At 45.3% G+C, this 19000-nt stretch overlaps 5 protein-coding genes across 5 annotated transcripts; all 5 read left to right on the top strand.

The window, feature by feature from the left end:
* Window positions 1-2910: 2910 nt before the first annotated feature.
* On the top strand, window positions 2911-5201 carry LOC131284604 (uncharacterized). Its single transcript, XM_058313467.1, has 3 exons — window positions 2911-2940; window positions 3006-5055; window positions 5119-5201. The coding sequence occupies exons 1-3, from the start codon at window positions 2911-2913 to the stop codon at window positions 5199-5201; spliced, it is 2163 nt and encodes a 720-aa protein (XP_058169450.1).
* An 837-nt stretch (window positions 5202-6038) lies between these two features.
* Window positions 6039-9669, top strand: LOC131286261 (MICOS complex subunit Mic60). Its single transcript, XM_058315193.1, has 6 exons — window positions 6039-6212; window positions 6526-6677; window positions 6779-6978; window positions 7046-8251; window positions 8501-8521; window positions 8664-9669. The coding sequence occupies exons 1-6, from the start codon at window positions 6168-6170 to the stop codon at window positions 9287-9289; spliced, it is 2250 nt and encodes a 749-aa protein (XP_058171176.1). The 5' UTR covers window positions 6039-6167; the 3' UTR covers window positions 9290-9669.
* Window positions 9670-10075: 406 nt separating this feature from the next.
* On the top strand, window positions 10076-11333 carry LOC131287762 (thioredoxin domain-containing protein). Its single transcript, XM_058316845.1, has 5 exons — window positions 10076-10227; window positions 10288-10612; window positions 10684-10845; window positions 10920-11045; window positions 11120-11333. Exons 1-5 carry the CDS (start codon window positions 10098-10100, stop codon window positions 11331-11333), a joined length of 957 nt encoding a protein of 318 aa, XP_058172828.1. The 5' UTR covers window positions 10076-10097.
* Window positions 11334-11591: 258 nt separating this feature from the next.
* Window positions 11592-12321, top strand: LOC131287060 (ribonuclease P protein subunit p20). Its single transcript, XM_058316076.1, has 2 exons — window positions 11592-11917; window positions 11989-12321. The coding sequence occupies exons 1-2, from the start codon at window positions 11699-11701 to the stop codon at window positions 12319-12321; spliced, it is 552 nt and encodes a 183-aa protein (XP_058172059.1). The 5' UTR covers window positions 11592-11698.
* Window positions 12322-12383: 62 nt separating this feature from the next.
* Window positions 12384-12981, top strand: LOC131287061 (transmembrane protein 203). The gene has a single exon (XM_058316077.1). The coding sequence runs from the start codon at window positions 12384-12386 to the stop codon at window positions 12837-12839; it is 456 nt and encodes a 151-aa protein (XP_058172060.1). The 3' UTR covers window positions 12840-12981.
* The last annotated feature ends 6019 nt before the right edge of the window (window positions 12982-19000 follow it).

The raw sequence follows: 19000 nt of genomic DNA, 5'->3' as shown, positions 1-19000 counted from the left end.
GCATTGGAATTTTGTATTTTTCTTTGTTGTTAAAGAATGCAGTTTCGACCGGTAAAATTATTGTTTCGTTTTCACCCAATACGCCATAGATGCCAAGCTCAGGGCCTAGTTGAACCGACGTGTTGTCAGCAAACGTTAGCGTATATTTTAAAGTGTGGTAGTACATTTCTAGTTCCTAGTTTATCCACAACAATTTGGTGCTTTTCGAATTTTCCCTTGTCGTCAGGTCAGGTTTCCACACTCTCTAAGCACAAAATCCCACTAGCTGATTTGGATGTTTAAGTTCATTGTTCAGTAAACAATCCCGAACAAAGCTTTTTTTGATGTGTTAGTTTTTCGCAATCGGTATTTTATGAGAAATATAAATCCACAAGCAAAACCAAGCTTTCCATAACCATAATCAATCTATCTAGCGAGCGTATAGCGTATAATCGTCTCAGAATCCTCCTAACGAAAACAATGCAAACAAACAAGAATAATTAACAAACACGAAGAAAGCTCATCGTATGCCAGCGAGAAAAATCGTTTCGACAGACAGAAACAATACATGTAGGTAGCTATCGTGAATTCCCAGTTGGTACTAGTCGAACGGAAGCGAATTGAGAAACGGAGAAGATGATAAAGGAAAACACACACAAATAAAAGCACTTATAAGCATCGATGGACAGCAGACAACATAATCAGCATCTTATCTACTTTACAATTCTTCCTGGGTGCATTACCACAGCATAGTCGAGGAATCTGTTGTGTAAGCTCGAATAAAAGATCAGAAATGCATCGAATAAAGTGATTTGGAACGACAAGGTACTTCCCGGGCAAAGAAGGAGGGCTCCTTCGATGTCCATTTGTATTGCAAAAATTGTGACGAGAATCAGGAGCCTAGAACTTTTATGGCAGGAAAAGAAACAATCGTTGACTGCTAGACTTTTCGAACCCTAAGGGCTCGAGCAAATGTCCATGCAAACAAATGGCAGTAGGAACCGACTCTGAAACCATTCGAATGTGTAGCGTGGGATGCATGAAGGAGCTGAATTATGTATGACTATACAATAATATAATTATAGTACTATACCGTTAATCCCCCTTTTTCCCCCCTCTATGCGATATCAATGCTGTGTGAGATAAAAATATCAATCAATGAAAGGCAACATGCTGAACAATATAGGAGCAGAAACTATCAAACAAACAAAAGACTTGTCGTTCGTAGTGAGTAATTTCAAATGTTTGTAATAAAAGGAAGCAAAATAATTCGATAACCATTTAAAATAAAACTGCATCAAAAACGGATCGAACGAACTTATAGGCAAGAATAAAAGGCATGAATGCATCAGGACATGAAACGAGTTGTGGCGTGGGGGTACAAAAACTGGAAAAAAAGCAACTGCAACAAAACTGGATAACTGGTGTTATCGTGCATGTTGTGATGAACTTCTTTCTTCTTAGAAAAAGAAAATGCCATCGGGAGCGCATCCTCACTGATGCCTTGTTGCATGGTTCTTATGTGTGCAAGTTAATGGATGTCTACGTGTTTGCATAGAATGCAAATATTGCATCAACTACAGTATTCGCAATCTATCTATTCTTATTTGTATACGAGTCGGTCTGCACTAGATCTCAGTTTATATCCTTTCGAAGCTTGCAAAGCTATATCATCAAGTTTTTGTGGCACACATTTGGTAGGATAAAACAGAAACACATTTTTGGCGTCTTCGTAGAACAAAAGTGTCAGGCAACTGATAACTGATAAAACAATCAGCAGCAACTCTAAAGGCCAAAGAAAAAAAAAACATAAAAGTAAAAGTTGTCCACTAAATATTGTACTAACCGGTTGTGTTTAAAACCATCCCTTCATTGCACTGGTTCTAAACTTATTTTGAAAATTCATTTAAAAATATGTTTTATGCCATGCCCTTCGCAAAAAATATCTAAGTTGTTTCACTCATAATTTTATTGTTTTTTTCTGTAATTGCTTTGAAGCATAGTTGTGCAAAGGTGAACTTCTTTTTGCCCTTCAACTCTAGTGTTCTGTTCTACCAAGGACGCATTTTCCAACTCAATTTTTTTTTAACAAATTCAGTTGGATGTGCGTGTACGCGTATGTGTGTTTAGCTAGTAAGCCGAAGCCACCTAGGATGCAGAATCAAAAATATATAGTGGCTTTCGAAAAATGTGGGCGTGAATATATTTAGAGGATTTAATGAAATAAAATAAATAAAATGGTGAGTTCAGGATCCATTTTGTGTGTGCGTGAGTGTATGCGTGGTAGTCAAACGTGGAGTTGAAAAATGGAAGAACACAGGAATGTGAACAAGGGAAACGTGGAAATGGCTCGGATTAGTTGCGGGAATTTATGAGATATTGTTGAAGATGTAATGAGGATTTTGGAAAATAAATATATATATAGTACATTAGGGCCGGTAAGCAGTAAGAATATTATACAGCAAAGATAAGCAAATCAATAAATAAAGATATAATGGCGACGGCCGTGGTTGGGAAATTGGAATGATTGAAGCCGTGTTCCGATGACACAATAGGTTAGGTGCGCGAGAGCTGGGGCAATGAGGTGAAATAAAATAATTTATAAATATCACGGAAGCCCACGGACACACTCCATACAGATCCACACAAAACGTATTCTATTTAATGTGCAACAACTTTTCTCGAATGAATTTCAATTAATAAAACAATCCCCTTACATAACAACAGTTTTCTTTTGAAAAACACACTTGAATACAATTTTTTTATTCGTCATATATTATTCAAAATAATGAAGATTTTTAAGTTCAAATCCAAGCAATCGTGACACTGTTTTTAGTTTAGTTATTTTGGAAGATCATTTGGTATAGTTTACATCTTTAGACAGTTTAAACAACGCAGCACGAAAATTGTTACGTCCGCAAAGCCGTGAAAATGCAATTACCCTGTGAATCACGTTCAAATGTAAGTTAAATTGAATTGAAGTTAGATAAATAATTCATCCGAATTGGTTCATCCTTGCGAAACAGCATGATCAATTATTGGCCGTGTGGAAGATTTGCGAAAAAGTGCGCTCAGTGGTTCCGAAGGACCTTCGGTTACAGTTTCAGCGAGAGGATGTGTGCCACTCCGGAACGATTCCCTTGTACAAATTTGCGAATATTCTCCAGTGTTTTGCTGCGGAGCCGTTGAGCAAGGAAGAAATTTGCAAACTGGCACATTACTTCTGTGCTACGAACGGAAGGACTTCCTATGATCAGTTTTGCGACGTTCTATTTCCGGACGCCAAGGAAACTGAATCATGCACCAGTGCCCCAGGAAACACGAGTTCGGACCTTCTTTCCGTGTTCGAACACCGGAAACTTTCCCTCCTCCTGATGTCTATCGCTCGTGCTTTGCGATACCGGGATCACGTGCTACTACCATACTTCGAAGACTACGCGATCGTCACAAACTCCGGAACGGAATGCACATTCGCTTATGCCATCCGTGTTCTATCGTATCTGGGCGTGACGCTGGCCAGAGGCGACAAAGAATTACTTGCAAAACGTTTTACATCCGATGGCCATACGTTCGACTATGGGGCGTTTGTGGCAGAAATCGACCAGCTGTTCCGTTACCTCGACCGGCATGATGGAGCACTCGATCGGGTAAACGATGATAGTGCGGTTCCAGCAAAAATCATTCAAACACACATGACTCAGACTCATCGGCCTGAGGTTGGAACTGTTTCCCTAGATGAAATTATCGGTGCAAGATCGGCATTCCATCCCTGCTTGGAACGTTCCCGGCAGGAGTACGACATGCAGGAGCTTATTCTTCGCATCCAGCGACATCTGTGGGAAGGCAGGATTGAGGTAAGGAATTACTTTCAGCAGTATGACCTCTTGCGTTGCGGCTGGATCCCTAAAAGTACGTTCATACGCTGCCTGGACATGATTGGACTGTCTCCACTGCATCGTCTACCGTTGAGTGAGAGGGAAATTAAAAAGCTTTGTGAACGTTATTGCGACCCGAAGGACCAGCAGAAAATTTGCTGGACACTGTTTGTGGATGAAGTGAATCGTACATTTACAGAGGAATCGCTCGAAAAGGGATCTTTTAAACAAGTTGAACGCCCACTCACAGCGATGGCAGCCTTAGTTCCTCCTGGAAAGCGGGAGTTAGCCGCAGATGTGCTGAAGCAAGCAGAGAAGTTGGTAGATAATTTGAAGGAAAAAATTGAACGCGAGCGAGTTCTGATCGAACCAGTATTTAAAGACTTCGACTCCCATCGTAATGGCCATGTGAGTTTCAGCCAGGCAAGGAAAGCTTTCTCCATGTGCGCGATAACACTGAAGGAACAGGAAATGTTCCTTCTGGAAAAGGTTTACGGTGATTCGTTTGGATTCCATTATGGACAGTTTTTTAAAGATATTGGCTTAACTGCAATATCGTCCGGAGAACAAGAGCAATTGTATCGAAAACTGAAGGAAACTATCAACCTGGAATCCGTAGCACCGGAACCAGCGTCTAGCGAAAAGGATATCGTCTGTGTGCTGGCCAAAGTGAAAGCTCAAGTTGTGCATCGCTGCCTTCGGCTGGTGAACTTCATGCAAGGATTTGATCCCCTCAATCACCATCGCATCACCGATGTCCAGTTCTGCCGTGGGCTTTCTACAGCCGGACTGCGATTGACACCGAATGAAATGCAGCTACTGTGCGAGTTCTTCAAAACTCCGCTTTGCGAAACAATCGATTATAAACGCTTCTGCGACACGATCGCCGAGGTTGATTTTCAACCGTTCCTCGAGAAGGCACCCCTCTTGGTACCGTGCCGCCATTTGCCTCCACATGAGTCGGCAAAAGATGTGCTCAATTTTGAAGAACGAACCATTGCGTCGAAAGTTTTGCAGAAGCTTGCCCGCCATGCAGACATCGTGTCTAACCTTGGTTCTGTTTTGAAGGATTTCGATCCCCAAAACGTGGGCCACGTCAACCGGAACCGTCTATTGCGAGCACTAGCCACACGTGATCTTCATACGAGGATATCTAGCCGTGAGTTTGAGGTGTTGTGCAAGTATTTTGCGGTCGAAGTTGGTAAGAGTACAACGAAACCAATTTCTTTTCTTTTAAATAATTGGAGCATTTGGTCATTTCTAGGATGTCGGCAGGAAGTCAACTATCGCGCCTTGTTGCATGCCTTGGACTATTTGTACGCGAACCGATTCATTCATCCATTTTAGGAGGATTTTTATTATTTAGGACAAGAAAACAAAGAAATTTGTTAGAAATATACAAACAAATTAAATCGTTTGTCAATCGCATCCGTAAACTGGTAGTTTTATTGTTTATTGAAACTTATTTTTGTGGACTATTTTAAATTTTCATTTTAATTGTTCGTATAATTTTACCCGACTTTTAGCCAGTTTTTGAATTAAATAAACAAAACTTTTCAAGAGCTATCAGTCCATTGACAGCTACGGTCGGATTCAATCCGAGTCTTGCCAACACTAGCGCGAGCCCTTTTTTCGTACGGTGTAGTGGTGGGGAAACTGAATCCCTACAGTGATTCGAATCTTTCGATTCAAATCCATTCTGAGATCCGGATTTTAGAATCCGAATCCCAATCCGTCATATCATACATGCTCATCTAATGCCGATTTTTCATATGATGTTTTTAATTCAATGAATGATTTACATAAGAATATCAGTATAGTTGACATCATTCTTCTAATTGTATTCAAACAACACGAACAATTTAGTCCTTTTTGGGAATATGCAGACTAACTGATTCACCCGACTAGCTCTTTTCCACACAATTAGTTTTCTCAAAAACTAGAAAATATGAAAAGATCTATTGTAGAGCAAGCTTGCCTAGGTTGTGTGTTTTGAAAGGACTTTTCATTTGAGGGGTCACATGTACAAATCGGTTCAGCAATTGTAAAGTTACTAACAAATTTGTTATTTCAGCAGAAAATACGTCCGTACCAACAAGGTAAAGAGACATGAAAAGCTGTGATGACCCCACCTCTAGTTCTAGTAATCTTGGTACGGTGCTCTACGTTAGTTGCCGGATCAGGTGTACGTGCTGAGCTGTGTGGTATTTTCTGCCACCCGACTAAAGGCCACAAAATACCAGAGGAATCCCCAGGCCAACGAGCTAGTGGATAAGCAGAACTCTTCGACAAGCCCAGGACCGACGCCGCAGAATGTATCGTTTGCTGGTGCAGAAGGCGCTCGCGAACAATTCGAAAGTACGTAGGATCCGAGAAGGATGCAAAAGAGCGTGTTATGTCATAGTACACAGCGGATGCACGGGTGATACAGATTGTTATCACGGCAATCGTGTAATACTGGTGCAGCGGTGTTCGGTGCAGCTGAAGATGCACTTGGGCTACCTTTATCCCCTGCTTCCAAGTGATTAATGCCGCCCTTTGCCGTAGCTGAAGTATCCTTCCTACCCTCCCAGTTACGGCATTTGCGTGTGACGATGGAGGAGTGTTTATTTTTGTTTAGTTAAACAGTGATCTAATCGGTCGGAATCGTGTGTGTATATATTTCTTTCAGCGACCGTCCGCCCAACTGTTCGCCGCTAGCCGATCGTACAGTGGGAGCGCGCGAGGACCCCATCTGCCACCGTTTCAGGAGGCCGGCTTCGGTAAAGTTCTAGTTGTACTTTCTCCCCTGCTGATCGGTGGAGGCGTCGTTACATACGCAAAGTGAGTGTTCGCTATAGTCAGATGCACGATGATAAGATAAACACAAAAATCACGATCAGTGAAGACTCCGTTCGTAATGTTGCTTGCTTCCCGCATTTCAGGTACGATAATGAATTCCGCAAGACGCTTATTTCAAACGCACCGGCACTCGAGCCGGTTTTGAAGGTGCTGCTGCAAGAAACGAACCCGCTGGATGATGTCACGAAAAAGATGGATGAAATCAGCAAGACCATCAGCGGATACACTTCCACCGTGACCGGCTTTTTCGGAGGTGGCGAGGAGGAAAAGAAGCCGGAAAAAAGTGAGCCAACATGCAGCAAGGGCTGTTGGGAATAGTTGTTATTAAACATGTTTATCCTATTCTGCAGATCCCGATCTACCGCCAATCACGAGATCCAAGTCGGTTCATGTTCCCGTACCTGCACCTCCATTGGCGAAGCCTGAACCAACAACTAACCTCGCAGAGAAAGTACCTGAGGCACCGAAGAAAAAGGAAACGCCCGTCAAGGCGCCCACCCCGCCGGTGTCCGCCACTAAAGCCAGCCCGGCACCAGCTGCTGCTGCTTCTGCTGCGGTCGCCGCAACAAAGGCGGCACCAGCGAAACCGGTACCACTGACATCCGGTACCGAGGAGGTACCCAAATCGATCAGTGATCTTGAACAGCAGGTCGATGTGGCGGCAACGATCGCCATCAAAGAGTACGGCCGTGCGGTGGAGGTGCTGAAGTCCTACACCGAGGAGGTGCGCAAGGTTGTTGATGCGTCGGTAGAGAAGCTGGACGGATCGAGCTGGACAACCCTACGCAACCGCACCAGTGCCCGTGACACGGCGCTCCAGGCCGCCGAAGATGCAGCCGAACAGGCGAAGGCTAAGATTGAAAAGTTGCACACGCTGCTGAACAGCCGGGATATCAAGTGTTCGGACGAGCTGAAGGATAAGGCGAAGCAGAACATTGCCGCCTATCTGGAGCATCTGAAGAAGGCAAAGGACGAAGTGTACGTCGCACGTGATTTGGCGGCACTCGGCGAAAAGTACTGGAAGCGGGTCGAAACGGCACGTAACTACTTCGTCGACGAGATGGAGTCGCTGTTCCCGGGCATCAATTTGGCCGAGAAGAAGTTGAACCTTCCGCAGGACGAGCTCGATCTGTTCATCCTGCACGCGTACACGCAGGTGATTGCGCACCAGAAGGAACTGCAGAAGCTGCAGATCGAGGGCGACCAGAGCCTGCGTCGGGCGCTAGAGGCGGTCCGAGGTTCGGACCAGAGCGAGGAGGTTAAGGCACGCCTGGAATACGAAATTGCCAAGGAGAAACGCCAGCTTAGCCTGCAAAACCAGAAGAAGCGACTGTTCGATCGGGCCGAACTGGAGCAGCAGATTCGGGATCAGATGAAGCGACAAACCGAGGCACACATCGACCATCTGAAGGATGCGCTTACCCAGAAGGAGGCGGAAATGAAGCGCAAGTTCCATCGCGAGCTGGACGAGAAGATCACGACGGAACAGGCCGCGTACAAGCTGCAATTGGCCGCCATGCTAGGAAAGTTGAAGGGAATCAATAATGCTCTCGTTGGTAAGTGTTTGCGAACGTTTTTTAATCGATTTCGAATTATGTCCAATGACAGATTTTCGTGTTCGTGTGTGAGTGTGTGTTTTTTCGTCGCTAACAGATTTCCGTGTTCTCTTGCTCTTTTTCTCCCGCGAAACGCACTGCACCACTCATCGCCTTTTGCGGATGCGTAAACCATTTCCCATTACACGTTTTTCATTCATTTGTGCCGCTCCGTTTAATGCTAAAACATGCGTGTGCTAACGAGCGTAGAGATCGATACTGAAATGAAAGGTATATATGATCTTCTCCCTTATTATACAAGAAAAGATGCATGTTTATAACTAATGTAACCTCAAACATGTTGCCTACCGGTGAAGTTAAATACACGTGACCTTTATTAATCTGTTATTGACGATCTCTGTCCTCGCGCTAGCTCATGCCGACGCCGAAAAGAGTGCCCATCAGGCGCAAGCCCTCTGGGGAGCCTGCCAATCCCTGTGGTCATCGATTCGCAGTGGTCAGCCGGGTAAATCGTGGCGCGATCAGCTGCGCCCGCTGAAGGACGAAATTGCCGCCGTCGGTCGGGCGGCCGAGGGTGACGAGTTGGTGGACGTCGTTCTGAAGGGGCTCCCGGAGCGAGCCAGAAATCGTGGCGTGTACCCCGAGGACGCTCTGCGCGAACGGTTCATCAAGGTCGAACAGGTGGCCCGTCGCTTGGCACTCATTCCCGCCGAAGGTGCCCGTCTGCCGATGTACTTCCTGTCGTATCTGCAATCCGCCCTGATCGCTCGCCCAGATGTTCCGATCTCGCAGGACGAGCTGGAGAACAAACCATTCGACTACAGCAAGCTGGACACGTACGACGTGCTGAACCGGGCGCGGTATTGGCTGGAACGGGGCGATCTGGTGAAAACTGTCCAGTACGTTAATCTGCTCCAGGGTGCCCCGAGAAAGGCGGCCCTGGACTGGCTGAACGAGGCACGTTTGCTATTGGAAACCCAACAAGCTGCCAGCACACTGATGGCCCATGCAGCCGCCAGCGGAGTCCGTTTCCTGTAAGCCGACTGGTTTGCATTATTTGTCACCTTTTTTCCGCCAGCTGAGAAAGGAAAGAAACCCCAGCCTCCTTTGGTGCGGACGAATTGATGCTGCCATCCCCCGGGGGCAGAGAACGCGTGCGCCAGACTTTGTTGTTTGTGTTGTCTGATTCGATTTAGGTTTGCTTTGCCGGTAAGGCGACGGAAAATTACAAACGCCATTCGGGTATCAAATAACTTAGAACAAGAGCAAAAGTATTTTACCGTTTGTTTTCCCCCCGTTGGTTTTGCCATTAAAACTAATGTCCTGGAAACAAACTTTGTTCTTACTATTGGTGCGTACTATTTGGTGATTTTAAGCAAATAAAAACAGGAGGGATTGTAATTATTGAAAGAGGGATTGGAATAATGCGACTGCAGTGCTTGCTTGTGGGAGTGCATCAACAATATTCGCAATGGAATAATTTGGCAAAATTTAATGTAGGCAGAAAAAATTGATTATTTAATAAAACCAGTCATTTCACATGGATTAATGTTCGCGTACATTTTTTTTTCAAACAGGGAGGTAATTTAGAGAAACCGATTTTTTATGTTCCCTTCTAACTGTACTTTTTCCCACAATGCCTGTTCCGTGGAGATTTGACAGATCTTTGATTCGTGTCAAACATATCGTAAATAGCAACATTTCTTCGCCAGAAACTTGTTGATCGTGGTGATCGACACATCCATCGTTAATTCTGTGATATTTGCACAAATGTTCTTAACTTACCAGTGATAATATATCTTGTTACTGTCGGAAAACCTTTCGCGACACTTTCGTCCGCATAAAAATGCTTCGATTTACGCTACTTACGTTGTTCGCCCTCGCCGGCATTTGCCGTGGGTCAAACTTGGAGACTGTTACCGACGATGAACTTGTGAAGAAGTTTCACAGCCACAACAACTTCATTGTGCTCTTTTGTAAGTAGATATCGTCGTGAAACCGTTTAATCTGTTATTAATTGACTCACCCGTCTTCAGCCAAACCGAACTGTGGGGATTGTGATAAATATGAGGAAATACTGACCAACTTGAAGCAGGAACTGGAAGACAATTTGGAAGCACATGCCATCAAGGCGGTCAGCAGCTCGATGGTGCGATTGTACAGCCCAAGCAAGGAACCGGCGGTGGTTTTCTTCCGCCATGGCGTCCCACTCTTGTACGATGGGCCGGTAGAGGCAGACGCTCTGATCGGCAAGTTGGTGCAGAACAAAGACCCCAACGTGAAGGAACTTTCGGACGAAACTTTCGAGCATCTCACCCAAGCTTCCAGCGGTGCCACAACTGGCGATTGGTTTCTGATGTTGTAAGTATTCCAGAGCAGCGTTTGATGCATTCTGGATTGTTTTTTTTTTATAATGATTTTTATTCATTTAGCTACACTACGAAATGTGTGGATTGCCAACGTCTAACGGCGGTCTGGGAAGCGGTGGCAGCGGATCTGAAAACACGTATGAACGTGGCCCGTGTCGACAAGGACGGGAAAGGCAGGGAAACGGCTGCACGGTTCCATGTCAAGAAGGCTCCCGAATTTATTTTGTAAGTTGCTGCGATCCTATGACTGAAACATGTTAAAAAAAAATTAACATTATGTTTGTGTCTGCTTCTTTCAGCCTAAGACAAGGGAAATACTACCGTTATGAAATCACCAAGTACGATATCAAATCGTTTGTAACATTTGCTCAGGATTGGTACAAGAACGCCAAGGCTGAGAGGGTACCGGTACCATTATCGCCATTGTACGTTGATACCTTTCAAAGATATGATTGTACGTATATAATATCATTATTTATTTTTTTAAATTCTTTTACAGCGATAACCTTGTGGAATTGGCGGTACAACATCTCAAACAGTTGCCTGCCCATTACACCAGACTGTACAACAACTATCCATATGTAGTATACGCGTGTGCCGCTGGATTGCTGTTCATCGTTGGTGGCTTTGCTCTGGCCATTATTCTGGCTATTATCACACGTTGCAAAGCTGCATCGCGAGTGAAGAAAGAGACGATCAAGAAGGCAAAGTAAATGTACAATATCCTTGCTAAATACATTAATTCAAATTTCACAATGAAACAAATACATTCATCTCATAAAACCATTTTAAATAAAATATCTTGAGTTGAATTATTCTTATCACTTCTGGTTCGCCGGTTGAATAAATGGAACACAAACGCGATCGTTTTTGTCCATTTGAATCAAGTATTCTCTCCCTTTGTGAACGCGCCGCCAATGTGGCATGACAGACCTGTCAACGAAGTAAACAAACTAAACAGCGTGTTGGATCAAAACATTCAGTTTTCGGTGCTCGTTGCACGAATTTCTTTGGCCGTCCTATTATTGCCAATGGACGTAACTGGCCCCGTTTAGTGAAGGATCTCTTTCGGAATAGAATGTCCAACGCGGTAGCTAGTGGCGATGGAGCACCGTCAGTGAAAAAGTCTGAAGGAAAGTCTCAACGTAAGCCAAGGAATCCTACGCAAGGTGGCGGTTCCGGAAACGGCAGCTTTAGCCGCAAACCATCCGATCGGCACAGCCTACACAAGCGTGTCCTACCCAAGTATTACACCAGGGAGAACGATATCTACGTTACGTTCAATTCGGACTTTACGGTAGGGCACGAACCTTGCCATCCCACGGAGTCGGTTTTGAGTCAACTTTCTGTCCTTCTTCTGTTTTGCAGTATCAGTTCAAATCCTGTCTTGACATCCTCAACTCCCAAATCGGCGAAGTGTTCCTGCACTGTACCGGACGTGCGATTAATCGTGGCATAAATCTTGCCCTCCGAGTGAAGTCGGAATACCCGGATGCGTTCGAGTACGAGGTGAACACCTCGCAGGTGGCCATCACCGACGATTTGCATCCACTGTACGACGAGGACGATTTCGCGGTGCAGCGACGCATGAACTCCTGCCTACATATACGGATATACCGTACTGCTATGCTAAAACACGCACCGACGAGCGAGACATCCGTTCCGGCTAGCGAGAAATCCGAGGATAAGGCAGAGCGGTAAACCAAACCCCATCCCGTACTGTCCCAGAACGATACGAAAGTAAAGCACAGCATTCATACATCATGTCGGAGGAGGTAGAAATTAAGACATACTTTAAGCTGGTCGACGTTGTGAAATGGATTGGCATAACTCAGTTCGAAATATTGGTCAACTTGCTGGCTTTTTTGGTGTTCACGATAATGCTGTCGTTGAAAGCCTCCAGCGGCGAGCTCGCCGGACCGCTGACGGCCAACGAGTGGCTGCTCCTGTTCTCGCCCCTGTTCTGTGGTGACTTCTGTAATGCTTACTTCTGTATCATCGTCGGCATTCGGATGTACCTGCACACCAAGCATCGGCAGGCCATGCACCGGCTTGTTTGGAGCATTCCGTTCCTGCTGATGACGTCCGGGTTTAAGTATTTGGTTTGCATGAAGCTATCCGGGCAGATTCAGCTCGAGTACAGCGAAGTGTTTTCGCCGATTTTTGTGCTGCTGCAGATGATTGCGGTGAAGGCGTGCCAGTACAACCAACAATCCTGATCAGACGCCCCACAGCCCCGCCGGGAGCTGCTGTCGTTTGGTAATGATGTCGTTCTCGGAACGATAGCTATGCAGTAAGGAACACGCTTTCACGTACGCTTGTGACCCGTATCGGACTGAACACGAATAAATTGAGCATCAAATTTATTAAATGTGGTAAGCATAAAATATTTTACACTTTGAAAGAAAATGATTCAAGATTTCTTAGATCAATTCATTATGGTTGGGGATGTATTAACAAATTCATAGTTGAATAATTTTTTACATAAAGTGTAGGACAACACTTACATATACTCTTTTTTTGTTGGAAATATTTAGTTTTTAATAAGCTTTCTCATTATTTTTCAACAGTCATTAGAATATATTTCTTTTAGCCGATATTAAACCGATGTTAAATTTTAGAAGTTTGACCTAGTTTTAGTCTAGTGGAACTCTAGAAAAAGTTTAATTTTCAAATCAATAAAATAAATAAACACGCAGCAAATTGGCACATTACAGAAATAATATCATTGCAAAAAATTAAATCAATTACGAACAATCTTTGCTCAGCCACATCCGACGGGTATTGATTACCGACTTTCTCAAAACAGGGATAATTTCAAACAGTTTTCATGGCAAATTATTCCTCGATTTTGTCCCATTCGGCGATGAGCGGCGCAAAGGCACGACGGTGCCAACCGAAGCCAACATTGTAAGCGGCGAGCAAAAAGTAAACCACCGCCAACCATTAGAAACCCGTTTCTGGACCCGTGTCCATCTGGATGGACTCTCTCCTTCGTTTGCGTTGCACATGGTGGGCGCAAGTGAAAACCTTTTCAGTCAACGAAAGGCTTGCGTCGAATGGCATCTTCAGAAGTGGTCAGCCGAACACACAGGTCCCATTGGATCTCTGGTGGATCATGCTGGTTTCTTATCTAGCGCATCTTTCGTCTGTGCCGCTGTCGCACAGGGTGGATAAATTTCTCCACTCTGAGCAAACGCTTACCGTCGGTCGAGAGGGTTGGGTGCGTTGGGTAGAGCTGGTGGCTAATGAAATGGCACGGTGGGGCCACATATTTGTACAGGTGATCCAGGAATGTGCACGTATTTAAAACTCCTGATGCAATCGGGACACAAGTAGGCGAGCTGTGGTAGCAAATTTAATTTTGTTTATGTATTCCGTTGCTCCTTTTCTACACGCTTCGAGCTTGGAAGAATATTCATGTTCTACCAATTCCTGATACTAAAAACTTATTTGTAATAATAATGCAGAAGGAATTTAGAAACCAACGCGTCAGGAAAGCTGGAACATAATTTTGCTTAGAACATATGGACACACTCGAGCGCGTCTGCTGTTCCCGGAACAATCTCATCGGAAAGCTCATGGAAAGCTAATGAGCCGTTCTAAATTACCATACAAATTCCACTTCGTGTGTTCCGGTCCGATTTGGGCCAATTCGAATCGAATCGCAATGTATATGCAAAAAAAAAGGCAACGTACGACCACTTTGGGAGTTGCCGCCCCGTGGTCCGCATTCCAACACGTGGTGAAATGAGCACCGATGTCACTTCCTCCACTTCGGGTTTTTGGCATGCCCCCACACCTGGCCGGCGGTCTTTCTATTGGGGATGGACGGTTAGTTCCTAGGCGCGGTTGACCAACACGTTTTGCCTTTTTTTTTTTGCACATCTGGACCAATAGAAATCGAAAGCCAAACGAAATTCGATCGTGTTCCGTTCCGATTCGATGGGAGAAAAAGTTTGGCTTTCGGATTCGGTCCGTTCGATAAAATCGCGCCACAAAGTCGTCACCGGACGTCGGAATGTATTGCTACCAATGTTGCGCACGGGGTGGGCACGGTGGGTGAGGTGTGGTGGCCGATTTCCATTTCACTATTTAATCCCTTCCTGCACGTACCAAGCCTGCAAGCAGCCCGCCCGTCAAATGCGAACCCCGAATATGGGCGCTGCGCTGCCGTGTGGGTCTGCGACTAATTTTCACCACTTTGGCCGCAAGTGGTTCGTGAAATTGAAAGTGAAATGAAATTTCTCATCGTTGCTTCCGGGCATATACTGGCGGCCGATTGGAGCTTGCCCGATGCCCGATCGGGCGGATGCATATTTTCGTGCCGTACATACAACGATCCCCACGTTTTTCGTGTCTGGAGCGAATCCCCTAGGAAAACATCAATCTTATTGTCATCATCATCATCATCACCATCACCATCAGCATAACCAAAGCTGGCCCAAGAAAAAGAAATGGCATTTTGATGAAAAGGATTATGAAAGGTGAATGGATTCGTCATTTTTTATTTATTTGCCCGACACAAAAGTCCGACCATCAAAAATAAATTAAAAAAATTTTCAAATGTTTTTGTATGTACAGACAATTAACAAAATGTTGAAAAATTATACTTTTGGTGGCAATGATAACGATAAACAAAATAAATAGGTGAATAACATAAAAAAAAGAAAACAATATTTGCAAAACTATTGTTATAACATTTAAATGGGCTTAAAATTTCATTTTTAAATAAGTGCAAAATAAAAGTCAAATAACCAAACCGAAGCAGAAAGTCGGATAGTAAAAGTCTTTCATATAATCACAACGACGCTTAAAGTCGGATTGCACAAAACTATCGAATGCAAAAGTGGAGACACAAAATGAACCGAACAAAAGATTCAAACGCAGCGGGAAACGCTTAATTCAACCGGCCATCCAAGCAAATGAAGCACCAAACATGAGGCGAACGTACCTACCACCCCGCCTTGAGCATATATCGCCCATCGACCCCATGTGTGTATCCCGCTGCAGCAAAGAAAGCCACCCGTATTTAATGTTTCACCTTTCTCTTTCGCGATTTCAAAACCACCGTTCGTCTTGAATGGCGTCCGACGCGGGCATGTGTGGTTTTTTAGTTTTGTTTGATGTTTTTTTTTTGGTCCATGCTCAGGCGTTATGGCTTTATGCTGCCGCGGGAACGAGGTGCGTCCGATCGGCCGCATACCAGCACGTTGTGACGTCTTGCTGGGGCTCGGAATTGGCGCCCTGGTCAGCCAACTCCTACTAGCCGCAACCTTTACCGCTCGGTCGTGATGAATGGCACTATCGTCAGGCCAGAGCGTAGTGTGTGCAACTGAATGCATTTACGGTGATATGATTCCCCCCTCGGAGGGGGGGCATAAACTGTGCGGTAAGAGATCTTCACCGCCTTCGGCAATCGGGAAGAGCGAGCAGACGATGTTGGTTGGTTCAATCACGGCCAGTGGCTCGCTCCTCCGAGGGCTACACTCCAGGGCCAGGATGCGGTCGAAGTAGAAAGTTTCCAGACCCCCCGCGGGAACGAAGGACTGCCATCGTTTGCGGGCCTTCCGCGGATCGACAAATGACACTCCGGTGGGCGCGTGATGAGTGTTTGGGTATGGTGTTAAGATGGATGCATTTTATTACACCACTTTTTCCTCCCAAACATAATACGACACCTAACCAAACAGGGTGTAGGGAGCCTCCTTAGACATCAACAACTCGAGGTTTTGTTTGGATATTGCTATTCAGCGACAATTTTTTGAGCTGGCAAGGAGTTTTGGTTTGTTTTGGATAAGTTTGATTTCACTGTGTTTACAGATATAATCTAAACCTAATAGCATTAAACCAAAGTCCCCCATTTTCTGACGTGAGAAAGTAGATAGTGACAACTTGTAAGTTTTTTAAAGGTTTCATGGTATCCAAAACATTTATAGCTTCAAATATCACATTCTCGATTCATACTCGAATTGTGAAAAGAGTAATCAAGGGATGCTTCCTTTTTTTCTGCGATCAGTTATCGCTGGACAGGCTTGATAAATCATACCAAATGTTTCTTTACCATAAGAGAATGTTCCGTTATTGTTTGTACCGTTTGTTATTGTTGTTTGTTCCGTTTTATTATGATTCTTTTACATTAAAATATTATTGGAATATTATTTAAACCTTTTTATTTACATTATATTTTTTAATATTCGTATATGCAATACGGCCAGGCCGTTCTTTCTGAAAAATAAATAAATAATATCTTTTAATATTTGTCACGTGATTAATATAAATCACGTACAGATTTTCGTCAAACCTAATTTTATGATGTTAAAACAAATAGTCGATAACAGGTATAATTCTCTTCCAGCAATAATTATTTCAAAGTAATTCATTTACCCTAACATACCTGAGCCTGTCGGTACGGGAAAAAAGGAAATCATCAGTTTCGGTACCTGTCGATGATGACGATGTTGACTATGCCTTCGTCCCTTGATCGCCCAAAAGGAAGCAGTTCGATGGAAAAATCTAGCGAAACTAATCGATGGCCCCTTTTTTCGATACGTGGGAAACCTGTCCGAAGCTACCTGTTCGGTGTGCTGATCCGCGTTATCAGTGTTGGTGTTCTTGTTGAAAAATGTTACTCCCGGCGGACCCGATTTCCATAAGCCGCACCTTGCCCTGGCGCTGCGGCCGATCCTTGCCGCACTGTCCGCAGCATCAGCTGTATGTGCGTGCATAAAACTGAAGCGAGAAACCTGCCACAATACGCCCGACTCTCTTCCCGAGAGATGGAGAGTTCTGTTTTCCCGCGGCGGGACTATTGAGGCAAGAGAGAAGGAATCCTTCAAACACCACCCTCCCGGAGGGGTGTGCGTGCTTGAAAGGGGACACGGGACACGAGAAACGGGATCGGCCAACAGCCACATTCCGGCAACAGTTACTCACTTCACTTCATCGTGCGATAGTTTCACTCGAACGACGGCAGAAAACGGGTTTTTCCGCGGGGTCGCACACACCGAAAGACAACGTTACCTAGGTGTGTAGGTGTGCCGTACGGTGTGCACTTGCGTGTCCGCCTCCGAGCAGCAGGGTTCGCGCACCTTAGTGGTGAGTTTTGGCAGCCGAGTGGTGATTTTCGCTCACGATCTCCCGCGAGCCGTCGACGAGTGTCTTGAGACGTTGAACCTGCGCGTACCGATGCGGGTGTATTGGTGCCACCCCCGGGGTAGACCACACAAAGCACAGGGGGCCCGGAGGAGGGCAAGGGAAGGAAGGCAAGCTCGCGAGCTTCGCCGGGAGAGATGCGAACGGAGAAACTCGAGTCCGCGGCTCAGTCGAGCAGCAGTGGCCGAAGATGTCGGACTGAAGATTCAGACGAGCGCTAAAGGTCCGTTTGGGTTTCCCCGTTTTTTTTTATTTGTTAGTTTCCTCTTTGGTGTGTGCTTTCGTTCGAGTTGTGTGTGTGTGAGTGTGTGGGTTTCCACCGCGGTTTTTTTCGCTTATCTACCGTAGGCTTCCAAATCGTTTTAAATCGGGTTTTCAGCTTTTCTCCTCCACTTTTGGGGTTTGTTTCCGTTGGTGATCTAGTTCATGTGTGTGCTGAATGTGTTTTCCGAGCTGAACAACCATCGGTTCGATTGGCGATAAGCACACAACATCCGGCCAATCGGTTCCTCTTCCTTTCCGCTTCCAAACGGAAGTTGCAAACGGAGGCGAGGTAGAATCGAGGCGGATTTCGAGAGTTGTGTAGGAAGGAAAACAGTTCCAGGCGTCAACGAACGTCGTTTGGTGGCACGCTTTTGTGGGCCCACCTGTGTGTTTGTGTGTGTTTGTTTGTGTGTATGTGCTTTTCCCCCGCTAGAAGAGGAATGTGATCTCCCCGTCCATCCGATCGCCGACAGGGGGTTCACACCGAGGATAATTCTAATCGTGTTCTTCCAGTTGCAGTTAGAGCGAAGTAGTGTGCGAACGAAACAACGAAACACAACCCCGCGCTTACAGTGACCCTTTTTTGCAGCCAGCCTCTTTTCCCAGTGTGTCGTGATCGTGGAACGTCTCGCGCGTCGAGACTCGTCTTCGTCATCTTCGCGATCGGAAAGATCGGAAGTGCCAGTTGTGTGCGTTCCTGTCCGCGGTGTGATCTTGTGTGTGCCGCGTGCGGCCAATGTGAGCGACATCTAACGGAGGAAAGCTTTTTTCCCTGCCTCCCGTAAGCGGGCCAGCACTGAGAGAGAGTGTGTGCCAAACGATATTCCGCGTGTGTTTGTGTGCTTGTGCCGCAGCATCTCACACAGCAGCAGGGAAACATCATCATCTTCAGCGTCGTCGTCATCGTCATCCCGGACCCTTCTGTTGTTGCTCGCTCCGATCAGAGAAGATCAGCACCAAG

This window comes from Anopheles ziemanni, chromosome 3, assembly GCF_943734765.1.
Source record: "Anopheles ziemanni chromosome 3, idAnoZiCoDA_A2_x.2, whole genome shotgun sequence".
Taxonomy (NCBI): domain Eukaryota; kingdom Metazoa; phylum Arthropoda; class Insecta; order Diptera; family Culicidae; genus Anopheles; species Anopheles ziemanni.
Note: the sequence above shows the minus strand (reverse complement) of the source record. Positions and strands in the feature narration are given on the sequence as shown.

Excerpts from the sequence above, each read along its gene's own strand:
- LOC131287762 (XM_058316845.1), top strand. The coding sequence starts at position 10,098 with ATGCTTCGATTTACGCTACTTACGTTGTTCGCCCTCGCCGGCATTTGC. Across the intron at positions 10,228-10,287 it reads CAACTTCATTGTGCTCTTTT|CCAAACCGAACTGTGGGGAT; the intron begins GTAAGTAGATAT and ends ACCCGTCTTCAG. Across the intron at positions 10,613-10,683 it reads GGCGATTGGTTTCTGATGTT|CTACACTACGAAATGTGTGG; the intron begins GTAAGTATTCCA and ends TTATTCATTTAG.
- LOC131287060 (XM_058316076.1), top strand. The coding sequence starts at position 11,699 with ATGTCCAACGCGGTAGCTAGTGGCGATGGAGCACCGTCAGTGAAAAAG. Across the intron at positions 11,918-11,988 it reads CGTTCAATTCGGACTTTACG|TATCAGTTCAAATCCTGTCT; the intron begins GTAGGGCACGAA and ends TCTGTTTTGCAG.
- LOC131287061 (XM_058316077.1), top strand. The coding sequence starts at position 12,384 with ATGTCGGAGGAGGTAGAAATTAAGACATACTTTAAGCTGGTCGACGTT.
- LOC131284604 (XM_058313467.1), top strand. The coding sequence starts at position 2,911 with ATGCAATTACCCTGTGAATCACGTTCAAAT. Across the intron at positions 2,941-3,005 it reads CCTGTGAATCACGTTCAAAT|CATGATCAATTATTGGCCGT; the intron begins GTAAGTTAAATT and ends CTTGCGAAACAG. Across the intron at positions 5,056-5,118 it reads GTATTTTGCGGTCGAAGTTG|GATGTCGGCAGGAAGTCAAC; the intron begins GTAAGAGTACAA and ends GGTCATTTCTAG.
- LOC131286261 (XM_058315193.1), top strand. The coding sequence starts at position 6,168 with ATGTATCGTTTGCTGGTGCAGAAGGCGCTCGCGAACAATTCGAAA. Across the intron at positions 8,252-8,500 it reads AATCAATAATGCTCTCGTTG|AGATCGATACTGAAATGAAA; the intron begins GTAAGTGTTTGC and ends TAACGAGCGTAG. Across the intron at positions 8,522-8,663 it reads GATCGATACTGAAATGAAAG|CTCATGCCGACGCCGAAAAG; the intron begins GTATATATGATC and ends TCCTCGCGCTAG.